The sequence below is a fragment of the Cygnus atratus genome, chromosome 6 (assembly GCF_013377495.2).
Source record: "Cygnus atratus isolate AKBS03 ecotype Queensland, Australia chromosome 6, CAtr_DNAZoo_HiC_assembly, whole genome shotgun sequence".
In the NCBI taxonomy this organism is placed as follows: Eukaryota; Metazoa; Chordata; class Aves; order Anseriformes; family Anatidae; genus Cygnus; species Cygnus atratus.
Genome location: NC_066367.1, coordinates 12,344,668 through 12,360,395, shown reverse-complemented (window position 1 = coordinate 12,360,395; position 15,728 = coordinate 12,344,668). Strand labels below are relative to the sequence as shown.

The 15,728-nt window shown below is 44.8% G+C and overlaps 1 protein-coding gene across 1 annotated transcript in view; it reads right to left on the bottom strand.

Moving 5' to 3' along the window:
- Nucleotides 1-1,044: 1,044 nt before the first annotated feature.
- CDK15 (cyclin dependent kinase 15) overlaps nucleotides 1,045-15,728 on the bottom strand; it is a 30,851-nt gene continuing 16,167 nt past the window's right edge. Inside the window, 6 exon segments of the mRNA XM_050711560.1 lie at nucleotides 1,045-1,790; nucleotides 2,563-2,702; nucleotides 5,265-5,313; nucleotides 12,399-12,462; nucleotides 14,704-14,733; nucleotides 14,735-14,798. Of these exon segments, the coding sequence (XP_050567517.1) occupies nucleotides 1,735-1,790; nucleotides 2,563-2,702; nucleotides 5,265-5,313; nucleotides 12,399-12,462; nucleotides 14,704-14,733; nucleotides 14,735-14,798 (403 nt within the window). The 3' untranslated portion in view covers nucleotides 1,045-1,734.

Genomic DNA, 15,728 nt, shown 5'->3' with positions numbered 1-15,728 from the left:
GAGCACAGCTTATGCTTTCTTGATTCAAGGATCTCATCTTCCAGGAGTGATTAATTGGACAGAAGACAGTCTGCTTTAGCGGGTGGCAAAGGGTTAGGCTGAAGTTTTATCAGAGCTGCTGTAGCACAAGGCTGCACTGCACAAAGATAATTGTCTCAGGATTGGCTTAGGCCAGAAAAAGGACAGCAAATGCGCTCAGGGGACAGAGAGTCGTCTTCTCTTACCACAGGGGTTACTCTTTTTTCCTAGCACTTTGCACCCAGGTGAGCATAAGCAACAGCAACCTGTTCTCCACTCCTGAAGCTGACCAGAAGCTGACCAGAAAGCAAAGAGCCCCCTGTTCCCCCACCCCCATTCCCAGGGCAGCAGCCAGTGTCTGGCTGTTCGCATTCCCCTCGGTAATCAGCAAGATGCTATTCAAAGGGGTTCTTATCTTTTAAAACTCTGATTTCTCCAATTATTTTTTCCCAGGAATTGACCTTTGAAAAATATCCTCTGGCTTCCAGCTTGTCATAGCAACTTATAAAAAGGACAGTTGTGGCTACAATTATTTCATAACAATAGAAAATAATTTCTTAGGGGAACCTTTTATTTTTTTCCGATGTTGTTTCCTGCTTACTCTCTCACACACCTTGGGGTCAACCCCCTCCTCCTTTCACCTTTCATCTCCAGCTCATTCTTTGCCCTTCTGCTTTAACTTTCTCCTTCAGAGGATGGGAACTAATAGCCAGCATCCTCCAGAACAAAGTAGGCACAGAATATATTTAAAACCTGCACTCTGTTATCATAGCAACCAGAATTTTAAAATGATACAGTTAAATTCCAAAATAGCGTGTTACCAACATGACACAAGAGAACAAATGTCTTACACAATTATGGCACTAGGGGTGGCTGCATGGGGAATTATTCAGAATTGCCTAATTTTTACAGGCTTAATGAGTTACTCATGAATATGGTCTTGCACGACCATCCTGCACTTGTTTCAGCCCTGTGCACTTTGATTCTGCTCCTGACACGTTGGTTGCTATGTTAACGCCATGCAGTTGCCTGTCCACAAGGTACTTCTTGCTGCAATATGGGGGATAATAAATAGGGGATGGTGTAGAAACCCAGGTGAATCTGTCCCCTCTCTGGAAATGTGTCTGAGAGATTGACACATTATGCCAATCTGTTTTCTCATTCCTTCTATTTCTTCTCACTCTCTCCCTTTCTCTCACACTGTCTCTGTACCTGTTTTTTTCCACACTCTCTCTCTCTCTTGGCACTGACACTTTCATCTTCTCCCTTGGGGATTGGAGATGTCACTGCGGGAAGTGCTTGTCCGCCTCTCCGGCAGCAGCAGAGCCCTGTGGCTTTGACAAACCTCATTTAATTGGGAGGAAGCCAGGAGGGTTTGAAAGAACTGAAACATCCACGAAACTCCTTTTATCAGGCATAATTTAAACTCTGCATGGAAAAAACCCTATATGTATAAAGAAAAGTCAACTTCCCTCCTGCTGTGAGTGCTCCCCTCCTCCCCCCCCAGCACAGGCAGGCTCCTGTGAGATTCCATCTTTTCATTTTTCTGAAAGTGTCAAAGTAGATTTGTGCTCTGTGGCTGGGTGAACAGAAAAGGAATGCAGATGTCTCTCACTCCTGCACACGCACACACACAGCACCTTCAGAAGGATGGCAGTTTGGGAGAGATGCTAGCTGGCTGCTCCTTCACTTGGGATATGTCACAGAAGCCAGAAATTAAGTTTTCAAATAGCTTGACAACACAGTCCAAGAAGGTTTCTTCTTAATTGCCCCTATGTTAAAAAACAACAACAACAAAACACAAAAAAACACACTACAAAACAAACCAGCATAGCTGGTGCCCAGGAGGCAACAGAGCATGCTAGGGCTCTCTGGCCTGTTCCCCAGCACAAGGGAGCTTCTCGTAGTGAGGAACAGAACCCAGAGCTTGAGAGACCCTGCATTTATCCTCAGCTAAGGGCAGGAGAGTCAGGTCTGTGTGTGATGTGTCTGTGTGACTGTGTGCTTAAGGCAGCTAGGGGAGAAGAAAGTAAGGCAGGTAAAATGGGGGAGAAGTGGTGTGGCAGGGTATGAGGAACAGCTGTTGCCTCTGAACATCAAAAGGGAGCGGGAGGAGCGGTCCAAGGGGATTGTGGCTAGCACATCGTGCTGAGCAGCTGGGAATTCAGGCCATCAGGAGGGACTGGCATGTGAGTTACACTGAATACACAGCGTGAGCCAGCCCGAGGAAGCAGCTCAGGGCCCCTGGGGTTACAGAATGGGGGAGAAAGGATCTATCAAAGCATGTACACCTCAGCTTTGAGAGTGCACCATGGTGGCGTCCCATCCAGGTCCCCTTGTATTATTAACTCTGTGTTCGAGTGGAAGAAAATGGAAAAACAAGCTGTGGAATTTGCACTGGGATGTAAATTTTGTAGCATACAGGAATGGGGAGGGAGGGCAGGCAGAAACAAAGTGTCTGGGTCCAAAGTACTGAAGAGACTTGTAATAAATGGCATGTGAAGTAGGTCAATCTTGGTGAGGTGAAATCAAGAGTTAACTTACCAGAAGGCACCTGATAGAGCTGTGGAGGCAGAGGGCTGAAGAAGCCATGAAGAAGGGCATCTTGTGCAGAGATCTGCCACAGAGGGAAGGCTGTGAGCATTCCGGAGGCCAGATCTTCTGCTGCTGGCACCCTGCTCAGCCTAGGAAAATGGGAGGAAAAAGTGCAGGAGATGAGCACAGGCCAGAAAGCTAGAATCAGACTGGACTCAGACCTCAGAGCTTACGGCAGAGATAGCGGAGGGACTCAGGGCATCTGGGTCCTACCCCAGACATATGGCTCCCATGACATTTGCCTTTTCATGGGAGCTTGATTATGCTGGAGTATATATGGAGGATCTCGGCTCAGACTCATCTTTTCAGGAGAATTTTGAAAATAAATTGTTATTTTTTAAAAAGAAGGTTGTGAGTAAAAGGGCAATTGCTGCCAGGACGACTACATTTTACATGGCATAACTGGAATGTCAGAGGCTGGCGTTAACAATTTACAATGAGAAGTGCAAGTACACAAAACTACCTGACTGACCCACTGAGCAGACTGGAGGTGAAAACTAAAAAAATAAAGAAATACCCTTTCCCCATTTCCTACCCTAGTACCAGTCATGCAGCTGGTTGTAAAATGTGTTGGGGATTCAGGGGGAGGAATCTGGTTTTCGGGATGAGACTTTAAAACAGATGCAACACACACATGCTCTGTGCCCAGCAAATACCAATGCCAAGTGGCTGCTTCCTGGAGAAGCACACAGCTGGGGACAAGGAAGTGGAGGAGAGAAAACAAACCAATAAGCAAACAAATAAAAATGGTCATTTAGTTTTACAGCTTTTACTTTGTTTGTTTGTTCTGATCAGGTTTCAGTATCAGGATGCCCATCGGATCACAGCCTGTTGTGCTTCCTCCCTCTGCCCCCCCCGGTGCTTCCCTCCATGTGACACCAGGGCCGGGATCCCCCCACCCCACGCTCCGCCTCCCTGCACAGGACATTTGATGTGCTGGCAGTTTTGTTTTGAGGGTATAAAATGTAAAAAAAAAAAAAAAAGAAAGAGAGAGGGTCTAAGAAGCATTTATAAAAGGTATCTGGCCTCACAGTGGTAGGTAACTGCTGAATTCTCGCCTCCAGCAAAACAGTTTGAGCTCCTGCTGTTTGGGGAGCAGGGACAGGACAGGGAGCCGAAGCGTTCAGCCTGAGGCTGCTCACCAGAGCTGCACCACGGGCTGCCCTGGCTGTGGCAGGGTCTTACCCGAGCCCCTCTGCCCCTCGGGCCCCGCTGCTGCAGGCTGCCACACCGGGCAGCGAGATGGTTCGCTGCCTCCCACTGCTGCTCAGGCTTCCTGGTGACAGCTGAGCTCTGCACAGAGCTCCCCTTTGATTTCCTAATTGGCCGTGGAGACTAATGGCTGAGCAGCTTGCATGAAGCAGCTCTTTCCTTCTTGAGAGCCAAGCATGCTAACGTGGCCGTTGGGCCATACCGCCATAAGGACGCTGTAGCAGGCCTGGGGCAGGCCCTCGTGCAGCCCAGAGCTCGTCAGCATGCAGAGGTAATAGAGCCTGCCAAGAGCTTATGGCCAAAAAGCAGAAGTGCAGTAGAGCAGAGTTTCAAGGAAAATAGTTATGTCTTTGTTCAGACTGGGGGAGGGCCTGTTCTGTTCTAGGACCTGTCTTATCAGGGTTTGAGACATGTGGAGCTTTGTGTCTTTCTGAAGATGCATGTGACAATGGCTGGCATTTTGGCAACCTGTGCTTTGATGAAAACTTCAGCATGTTTGTTCAGCAATTCAGAACAGAGTCTGGGAAACCCAGCTCTGAAGGGCAGCCTAGAGCAGCACTGAATCCAAAGCGATGAGCTGAACAGATAATAAACAGCACTGCTGAAAAATGTGGCTACATCCACAAAAGATAGTTGATTCTTGACCTGTGCGTGAACACAATCCTGAGGACAGATCATGTCTATCCTTTTCCTATGCATCTATAAAGCCTGTTGTGTGCCAGTGCCCCCTCAAAATCAGTTTGAGGGGATGCTATTTTAATAACTCTGAGCTACATCAGGGCACTTTGCCTCATTATAAATTTCTTTCACTGATCTATATAGGCATATATGCATGTATGTGTGTGTACATCTATGCTTGAAAAATGCTCTCTTCCCTGCACACTCTCGGGAATGTCTGGTGGTGTTGGTGCTTGCTTGAGCTGAGGTGTGTAACCATGGCCCTTGCCTTGTTGCTTTTGGCTTCTGAAGAATGTTAATTTTCCTCTCTTAACTAATCAGGGGATTGTTTCATTGTCTCAAGTAAATGTTGTCCTGGTATGTCTTCCTTACCACTAATGAGTGCTGTTCCTACAGCATGTTTCTAGAAAATAAAAATGGGACAGCACAAAGTCTATCTTTGATCTGGGCAAGACGGCCTGGGAAAGTAGGACCTTCTGAATCTTAGCTGTGTCCCTCAAAAAACTGCACGTAATGTCCTTGAATTGCTGCTTATCTGAGAACAATCACTTATCCTCGGAGAGTAATAAACTCACTGTGTGCCTACCTCTACTGCGATCTCTTGGAATCAGTTGCTTAGCTGACGTTAGATCTGCTTGTTACTACAGAGCCACCTCGCTCTTTCTCAGCTTGCCAAAAGAGCTCATTTCAAGTTAAATGATTGCATAAAGAAACAAATAAACCCAGAGGCCATTTTGACACTGCCGTTACAGGTAGCTTACCTGTCACAGATCACTCGGAGTCTCTGAGGTCTCCTGGAAGCAACCAGCTCTAGAAAGTGTAATATACAATCACAGGATGAAACAAAAATCAAGCCAAAAATCATTCTTTGAGCCCTTACAAAAACACGTGCTTGGAATTTCAAAGGGCCCTATAGAATCTGTCATCTTAGTATTTATAAATGTACATTATTCCTATAGGACTTGAGTACTAGCACTGATGTTAATAAGGCTGTTCCAGTTCTGTAACCCTTTCCGTTCACACATTGTGAATGCAGGCCTTGGGCCTCCATCTGTTTCAGTGAGTCTTTGCTTCGACTTCAATAAATTCAATGCAAGTCCCCACGTCCTTTGCACTGAGGAAGCAGAAAGAGGTTTGCAGGCCTGCATCTGCAGCAATTGTTTACCAAAGAGCTGCTGAGGTTCTTGTATTCCCATGTGGGCATGTGCGGCTTTTCTGCATGGATCTGCTGGAAAGACTGCGGATGAAGCAAAGGCACTTGGATCCCACTGTTTTTGCACACTGTTCTTGCTGTCAGTCCCTCACTAAGTTTGTCATTTATCATGTTAACCATTTTCATGCATGCTTTGTACTTACTGATTCAAGCATCTCTAGCAGAAGACTGGAACACTGTAGAGTTGGCACTTTTGGGAAGGCTGTGTTGTTGTTGTCCGGTTTTCAAGGACACATTTTTAAACGTTGAATAAGTGGAAGAATACATTCTTCAAATGTTTTCTTACAACCCAGGGATTTTCACAAGCTTAGATATGAACAAATGACTTACACTTGGAAGATTACCCTTACAGCTGATTAACAGAGGCATTTTCTTGCATCAGAAAGGCCATAATTTATGCCCAGCCACATTTTCCTGAGCACCATTTCTGACAGCAGAGATGAAAGGTGCTCTAGCCATGGAAATGAGAGCAGGAAGGGTGGTGCAGCCCTCTCTTCCAGCTAGGGCCTGGAAAAGCATTCCCCACAGCAGCGAGACCACCCGGAGGCAAGCACCACTACTCTCTTGCCAGTAGACTGGCGTATAACAGCCTCCAAGTTTGGCTGGGGCTTATCCTGCACAGTCCTAGAGCATCTCCCCCTGCTTTCTGTCAGGAGCACGGCAAGCTGCTCCGCTCAGCCACACCATTCAAGGACAGAAGCGTCCAAACACAGACGAAGCCAGAGTCCCCTCGGTCTTCAGCCTGCGTGGCCATTTCCAGGGCAGCAGGCCCTGGGGCTGGGTCAGTCAGTGTCTGACTTCAGGCACAGACAATTTGAAAACGTGCAAATGACTGAACTTTCAGCACTTAACCTTTCCAGCAGCAATCTTTCACCATTAAGCCAAGCAAGCAGGTTGTTAAACCTGTCTATCACAGTGTAAGTAACAGGTCACAACTGAAGTGCTCTCCTACACCCAAATACTAAGGTAATTGCTGAAGCAGTAAATGGCAGTATAATCTGGGATGGGATTCAGGACTGCTTAGATGCCAGAGCTCTGGAATTACCACCAATATATAGAAGTTATATATCTTTAGTAGCCCCTTCCCTAGTCAATCACCGAGATTAACTCTGGCAGGATGTTCCTCTTGGATCACTGTTAACTTATTCTCTGGATCCTCCTTCTTTCACTTTGCCCCCTCAGCTGTAATAAAAGTGTAGAAATAAATTGTCCATATTGAGTAGAAATGTAAAGTTTCCAGGAAAAATAGAAGAAAAATGAGTTTAAATGGGTTTGGAAAGGCATAAGATTTTTTTGCATGAGTTAGAAGGTTTAACCTCTTCGCAGGGCTGGCCAAAAACTTTCAGATGCTGCAACTTTCAGCCAGAAAGTTCTGCTTCAGTGAGATGGAAACATTCCATAGCAATATATCAATTTCCTTTAATATTTAATTAAAACATCAAAATTACTTAAATATTGTACTTTACTGAAACCTTTTAAAATGAATATTCTTTAATAAGTTTAACAAAAGTTAAAAAACGCAAGTTTAGTTGCTAATGGCAGGGCAAAGGGTTGCAGTGATATGTAACTGAAACATCATTTTGTTTTATTAAGTAAATTTCCAGGATTAACATTCCAAAGAGGAAACAAGATTTTCTTTACATTACAGGTAGAAATATCTGCTTGCTTACTGGGAATTGGGAAAAATGCCTGAATTATAATCTTTGCTGTATCTTGACCAAGATTCTTTACTTTGATTTAACATTTATATAACACAGAGATTATCTACAAGGGATAGTGTAAGAGTCAGTGAGCCAACTACTGCTTTCCCTGTCCAAACAAATATCTCAGTACAGAATTCTGCTTGAGTGAGGACCGACAAACTTGCCACTTCGAGTATACAAAGCTTTGATTATAAATGGAAGATATGGGTAAGAAAACATTGTGTTTCTACTCAAGGATTTAATGCAGTTAACTAATCCACTTTAAATCAGTTCAGATTAATCTCTTGACTGACCCCATATAGACAAACCTGTAGAGGATTCTGAGGCCCCATTCTATTGAGCTGGGTAAGAACAGGGCAGTAAATATCTTCCCTACTGTAAAGATTAAGACCAATCTAAAACCGTAAAACAATGCAAACAGCTACTCCTTAAAGGTGAGAGAGATCAGACAAAAAAGCGGATGAACTACTGATTTAATCATTTTACAGTGATGATGTACACACATAAAATGATAGGATTGTATAGGGCTGATTGTTTTTTTAACAGTATGAGTAGATCAGAAAGGTGGTGCTTGGGTTTGTTATTTTCTATCAGTATGCAATGCAGTGTGTGCTAATGAGGAAATACCTTCCTATATGCAAACCCAGGTGGAAGTGGCTAATGAACTGATAATGAGGCAAGCAAGCCAGGAGACAAAAGTTAAACTTTCCTAATTGATGAAGAGAGAGAAAGAGGATGCCTTGTGCTGCTGGATGAAGGTGCTGAGGTTGCAGGCTCACAGAGAAAATTTCTCTCATTAGTGAAATCTCTGTGGCTGCAGGACAGAATCAGAGCTCTGCCTGTGTGGCAGACTGTAAACTGCAGCCCTGTGCCCAGTGCCAGGCACACAGGGAGTTTCCCTGCAGCCTGGCCAGCATATACTGTGCATTAGTTACAGTGCTGCTTTTCCCTTTGGGATCAAAGCCATATACAGTTTATTATGACAATAAAAATTTCATCGTTTTAGAATTCAGTTTCCAACCATCCCATTTATTAAACGAAGCATCAGCATAAAAACTGAGATTAAAAACAAAAAAAAAAGATTCAGAGTTCAGACTTCATCTGCATTCTCAAAAATGTTATTTGAAGTTTGTGTTTCAGTGCCTGCTGCTTGTTGCCTCCATCTGCTGGTGGCAGTTTGGAAAAGCAACAGATACTAAAATGTGCTCAGGAAAAGTTGACCTCGGAAAGCTTCTAATCTCATTCAGCACAGCAAAGCCTACCGACATTTGAAAAATGATAGCAAAGCCTGCAGACATTTGAAAAACGAGGCTTAATTTAAAAACGGTTGCTGCATCTGAAGAAGTGCAGTAAAAAACTTGTGCCGGTGAAGTGAAATGATACTACCTGGCACAGGAAACTTCATTAGTCAGCCTGTGTGATAAATCAAGGCTCACTCACAGCAAGTTACAGCTCACTCATAGCAAGCTCATCGTGTTACAAACAAATAAGCACTGTTCCCTCCTCTTTGCAATCCAAATGTCGGGAAAAGGAGGCATTAAACGATGCATTGGGTGCTCCAGTATTCCCAGTTTGGCAGAAGCACTAGCTTAATGTCATGGGCTGTGATTCCTAATCCTTTCCTGCCCTTGACCCCTGCTGTCTAGATTCAAACTTGTAACCATTAATGGGGCTGGATCAAAACAGTGGCCTTCTGGTGTCACCAGTGGTGTTTAGAGGGGATTTAAACTCCCTGCTTTTCAGCGCAGTGAAATGAACACAGCAGTAGCTTAATGCAAGGATTTGAGCTCACACAGCATGAGAGCTTTCAAAAATAGTGTTAACAGAGCTACAACTGCCTCTTTCAGGGGAAGCAAAATGAGGGGATCAGAACAAGTGAACAAACACAGGGCAAAGCCTTGTCGCTACGGGCAGGGCTCCTAAGCGTGGGGAGCTGGGGAGAGGGCCAGCGAGTGCACCGAGACGTGGGGCAGGAGCTCTCCCAGCCCTTTGCCTTCTGCAGGAGCCAGTCCTGAAGCCAAGGTGGGGGGAACGCTGTGCTTTCAGGCTCCATGGCTGTGTATAACTCACTACCCCAAATCTCCCTCTTGGAGAGCGAGTGGGAGATCACAGGCTGCAGGGTTGGCCAAGGAAGAGTTGCTCACCCATCTTCCCTGTTGACCTGGGTTCAGGCACGGGCTGAGATTTTGGCAAACTGTAGGCAATGGGCATGAGGCCCATTTCTGAACTTCTTTGTGCAAGAAGGCACAGGGGCGTAGGGTGGACAAGTGTTGCCTTGCACAGTTCTTCCCTTGCCAGTTGCCCATAGAGGGGGCAGGGGAGCTGCCCTTCCTACAGCTGTGCCTGGCTCACAGATCCCACGCTGTATCTCCTCCTCTGCAGGGTTTGCAGCAGGATGTGCTTCAGCCCACAGTAGTAACAGGAAAACATCTAAAGGTTTCCAGTTTTCATTTGAATGATTCCTACTAACCCACCTGGCCCAGGAACCCTTCCAGTAACAACCTCAGTCTGGGGCTGAGCCTACACTGCTGAATCCAGTGGGAGTTTTGCCATCAGCTTCAATGAGAATAGGATCACACCTCAGAGCTTTGTTTTGCGCGTGTTCGTGCTTTGCCTCAGGCAGGAACCTGTTTGTTTGTTTGCTGCCTGTGCTCGCTGTGAACATCAGTAGGACTAGCTAAAAGCATTCAAGCCATCAGATTTGGGGAAGCCTCCAAAGTTTGTTTGCGTATCTGAACTGTCCCAGGCACTCAGATTTGCACAACTGGGCCGGAAAGAACCTCAAGAGTGAAGGCTTTCTCAGGCAGGCTCCGGAGTTTCACCTGGTGAGCGTGTCCTGGGGGGACAGTGGGCACCTGTGCTTCAGGGAAGCAGGGGAAGCACTCTGAGCATGTGAATGGCAAATAGCTTTAAACAAAGAGACTCATTTGCCTTCTTACTGGCAGCCCTATCAAAAACTAACTTGATTGAGTTCTTGACTAGGGCAAACAGTCTAACTGTATGGGAATAGCCTTATCCTAGCCAGAATGGTTTTTATATCCCAGGTTTGAGCCAAGTGCTTGGTTCCACTGCATGACTGGAGCAGCTCGGAGCCCCTTCGGTAGGCTCTGAGGAGGGGAAAGGGATGCTGGCTCTCCAGCTGGCACAGGTATTGCCCCAAACACTGGCTCAGTATCCATCTTCCATGTTATTGGTAGCACGGAGGGATGCTTTCCCAGGAGGGTGTCCTCTAACTCCTGCATTTCTCTCTGAGCCAGCCACAAAAGGCACCAGCATCACAGGATCACAGCACAGGTCAGTTCTGCCCCACTGCAGTCCATTAGGGAATCTTTCCATCCACTCTGATAACAATTATGATTTGAAAACTGCTAATAATGACTTCATGTGTCTTCACGGGATCTATTTCCATGCTGCCTAGGTGCCTGTCTTCTCCCTCCCAGCCCTGCCACTGGCACCCTCCCCAGTAGCAGATAGCACTGCTACTCAGACAAAACAGTGCAAAGCTCCGGGCAGTTCGGGACATTCAGCTATTCTGTGTTGTCTGTACTAGTTTCTCCATTAGTTTACGGTTTAATGCTTGCATTTTTCAACTGTACCTGTATATAGTATCAGGATACCTAATTGGCTTCACTAGAGTTTTTGGCCTTGTATGCACAGATGACTGACGTCAAAAGCTTCTTTGTGACCAATTTGTCCCACACATAAGCATTTCTTTCGTCCCAGACTACTTTTCACAACTTGTAGAGTACTCAACCAAGCCTTCAACAAGTTAGAGAAGAAAGTGCTTCCTCCAGCTGTCTGCTCTGTGCTTGCTCCCTGTCTAAATTAAACTTGCTGAGGACAGCGACACATTCCCATTTCACGCTGGTTTGATTAATGTGTCTCAGCTAATTGTGTGAAGGATTCCAGCCCTTTCGACTGTGAGACCAGGTTATTGTTCAGCCAATCGCGGCTACCATGTGAAAATGGGGGCTGTTTAGTGTTCATGCACCAGAATCAAAGGAGGGGCATCTTGGACTGGGTCACAGAGCAACACCCACTTCTTTGAAAAGATGTTACTATGCTCTACTAAACCTGTAAACCTCTTGCTCAAAGCACATCTTCTCCCTCCTCCTCTCCCCCCGTTCTCTTTTATCCTTTCCAGAGAGACAGACTCCCCCCACCACTCTGTTAGGGTACAAGCAAGAGAGAATGGCTAGACTGCAGACGGGTGGATTTCACATTCTAGGGTTTTTAATATTTCACTTTTATATTTCTCTTAGAGAATGATCCTGCTGAGAGGCTGAGAATCGGTGCTCATCATTTCCCTCTCACTGACACTTGAATATATTTTCCCAAGAGAAAACATTAAACAAAAAGAGAGAGAAAGAGAAGAAGGGAAAGAGAGAGAGGGAGAGGGAGAGTGACTGAGCTAGCTTTTCAAAGCATACTTCTCAACCTGCCCACATCAAAATAAGAGACAACTGGTCCTTTGAAGTCCAGGACACAGACTTCTCTACCAGCCCATGTGGAAATAAAAGAAGCCAGCTTTATAAATCACACAGATTTCTCACCTTGCCCACATCAAAATCGGGGACAGCGACCTTTAAAACTGAGGCTTAAAGGCCCCCAAACCAATCTCCATAAAAATAAGGAGAGTTCAGATAAACTATGTCCCCTGGTACCTGACAGCTTTTCTAGTGTAGAACAGGAGACGTTGGTCCTTCGCACTGAGGAGTGGAGACTAACTACATTGTTAGCACTTGGGACAATGAAATCTTCCATCAGCCTAACGTATCTCAGTGAGGCAGCTTTGCCACACGTGTACTTTTGCTTGTATCTTAGGCCATTGGTCCTAAAGCAACACTATTGTTAAGTAGTTTAAGGGATTTAGTAGCTCTGAAACATTGCTTTTTCATAATAAGAATTAGTGATCCCTAAATTATTAAGTGGTTAGTGGCTCAGAGAAAAAGCTGGTGTTCTTGTGAGGTAAATCCTACCTGGCTTGTAGCTGGGGAGCTTGGAAAGTCCTGGCCAGGTGTCCTCAGTTGGGACCCCCAATACCTGTGCAAAACAAGAAGGAGAGTGAGATGAGCGATGGCCTGTCTGCCAGTACGCTGCATCGGTGTGGAGGTGGAGGAATTGGTCTCAACAGAGAGACGGTGGCCTTTCCTGTGAACCAGCACAGATTCCCACTACCCTAGCTGGTACTAGATCTATCTCTGCACATAAATGACATCGATATTTTAGCACTTGATGTTACAACAGAAAGGGTCCTGTTGAGATGTAATGTTGTTGCTGCTGAGAACATCATTGGAGGTGTGTGCAGCTTCACTGCCAGGTGTCACTCACATGTGTTCACCAGCCAGGGGTCACATTGTGCAATCCCTTTCACCACTGGAAGTGTCTTCCTGTGCCAGCACTGCACTGGGGACTTACTCTGCCCACTTGCACTGGCACCAGCCAATATTTTTTGGCAACCCAGGCTGTGAGCTGTGATAGAAACTCCTCTAAGTGGCGGATAACACGGGCAGGAATGAGCAGTCAGGGACAGAGGGGAGGATGGAGACCACTTAAGGTGGTGGTTGCTTCTAGGAGAAATGTTGGTGAAATCACAGTTAGACAGTCTTGATAATTCAGCAGGATGAACATACTTCACAGCAGGGGGATTTTCCAGCTAGATGTCTATATGGTGTTTGAACCAACAGTCCTGCATGGGGATAAGCACGCCGGATGACATAAAGTCATGCACAAAATTGCAAATGGTCTCTAAATCAGTGCATGGTGCCTCTATTATTAGTACATGAAAGGAGCTGACTATCAGAAAACAGTAGGAATCCCCATTCTGAACCTCACGCTCGGCAAAATATCTCAAGCTAGACATTGAAAGCCTCTAAGGAGCTTTGAAATTTTGGCCTAACACAGAGCCTCATTCCAGGCTGTATAATAACATAAAACCTTCTGTGAAAGGCACTAATTATTTCATGGCTCTTAAAGCTTCCTCATGATTTTTAAATAACTTTTAACCTTCTATAGCACAAATCCTGTTAATCATGGTATCGGTTATAATGCCAGAGAAATAACGATAGGGCTATAACCCTCTAACGGGAAAACCACAGGAAATGTATCTAGAGATTTCAGTCATATGTGGAAGGATAGCCTTCATTCACACTCTGCAAAGCTGGGCCCTGCCCCGGTTTTGAACTGTGTTAATTGGCCAAGTATGGATGTTTTTTTTCTCAATAATTCTTTTTTTTTTCCCCCACTTTCTATGAAAGAGTAATTCAGCATTTATATAAAAGGGCTGAACTTGAGTCTAATAACTGGGCTTGCTTATCTGTATTTTTAACACATTCTAGGTAAAAGCGGAGAGGAAAACCCAACCTGGCAGGAGTGTTTCTGAGTAAAGGGATTAAGAAGGAAAAACTTGATTTGCACAGACTTCAAGCTGTAAAGTCCTCTCACCACTTTCCAGGTTCCAGTTTTCTGTACTTTGTCCTTTGAAAACCCATCTTTGGGAAACAGCTTATGCAGAAGAGTAAATCCCTGGGAGATGTGAAAGGGCAGATACCTGCAGCAACATCCAGTGGGAACCTCTGGGTTGACCTTTCTGAAGAATCAGTAACAGAGTCAGCAGTGAGCAGTCATGAACATACAGGATCCACCAGTGCCGGTAACTGCCTCAATTTTACCAAGCAGCACGGAGTGCGTAGCTCTATGTTTCTGTTTCCCCAGAAGAAAAAAAAGCTTAAGAGGATCCTGAATATCTCTGCTTTTTTTCACTGCTGCCTTTATAAAGTAATTTATCACACTTCCCATTATGCCAAAGCATTCTCTAAGGCTGCACCATAAACTGTATGAGACAAAATGTTCCAAGTTAATATAACAAAGGACCTGCAAAAAACCTCAGGACCCTGCCATTTTCAAGACAGTTTGTGAGCAGTATTAGAGCTCCTTTGTGAGATTATGGTGTGCTGTATCCTACAATAAGTAAAAGCTTTAACAAGAAAGAACAGAATTTGCAGTACCTGCACACCTTTTATGCCTGCTTCAATTTGATGTCACTTTAATTGGCTTTAAATTTTTGATGAGATGACAAACATCAAAGGAAAGTCATTTGATTTACTCCTGTGTCTGTAAGGAAGTTGCCAAATATAAAATGGGTTACAAAGTCTGCTATGAACTTGGCAGATTGGACCAAATTATTCCGCTACTCACAGGACCTATGCTCAGGACTTCAAAATTAAGTAGGGAGCTGGAGCAATAGATTCTTTCCTCTCCCATTTCAGGATATATTGTACTCGCCTCCCAGATCTTCTCCAGCTGTTCGGGAGTTACCAGAAGTTCCTGCAAATACTGGCTGACCCTGGATCATTTCAACAAAAATACAGCCTGCATTCCTGCAAGAAACCCAAGGTATTAACTCATGCACATACATCATATATACAATATGAATCTGGGGTGGGCAGGGGAGAGGTAACAATTGTTGGAATGGAAGTATAGAAATCCTGATCTGTAAATTCATAAATCCTGATCTAAGTTGTAAATCCTATATGTTTGGCAGCTCATGTTTGAAAAGTATGAGCCTGATGTGTAGGTATAGCCCACAATCTTTTCATCTAGTGTGTGTGTGTGTAGGAAGCAAGGCAGGACGTGGCGTGTCTGAATACATGTAAATAAATAAAGGTTCCATCGAAGGCCACTTCATCCAAGTCCTACACACTGAAACACTTGACCTAAAAACCCAGCAAGTAAAATAGGATGGGAGCAGACTGGAGATTCATCACATTCACATCCCTCCAGGATAAATATTTTAGAATAGCAGAGAGCTGTCAAAGTTCCATATGAGTTCTGGTCCCATCTGCTTTTTCTCATCAGCACTGCCCACTAAAAAGAACAACACCCTTCACCAGCAAAACAAGACAGGTGGTATCCTTGGAAGAGAAACCTGCTAAGTGGTGTCTTTTTTCCAGCAGCAGTTTGTTTCAGGTCTCTTTCAGCCTATCCTGTTACAAACCCACCTAAAACCAGATAGTCAGGGCAGAAGCCTGTGGAATAGTAGGCTGTTTTCTGTGAGAAAAATATGCAAAATTGGAGTGATAACAATAGGAAAAATGAATAGGAAACTACAAGACATTATATGGGCTTGAAGAATAGACTTAGAAAGAACACAGAGGCACTAACCGCTAGAATGATTTCCCTTCAGAAGCAATCAGCTCTTCACTGGAAAATAGAAGGCAAGAATTCATAGCATAAAGAATTCAGTGGCAAAAGCTAGTCAAAGTAATCCCATTTTTATGCCATCTCCTGATCTGCATTTGTGCCAGAAC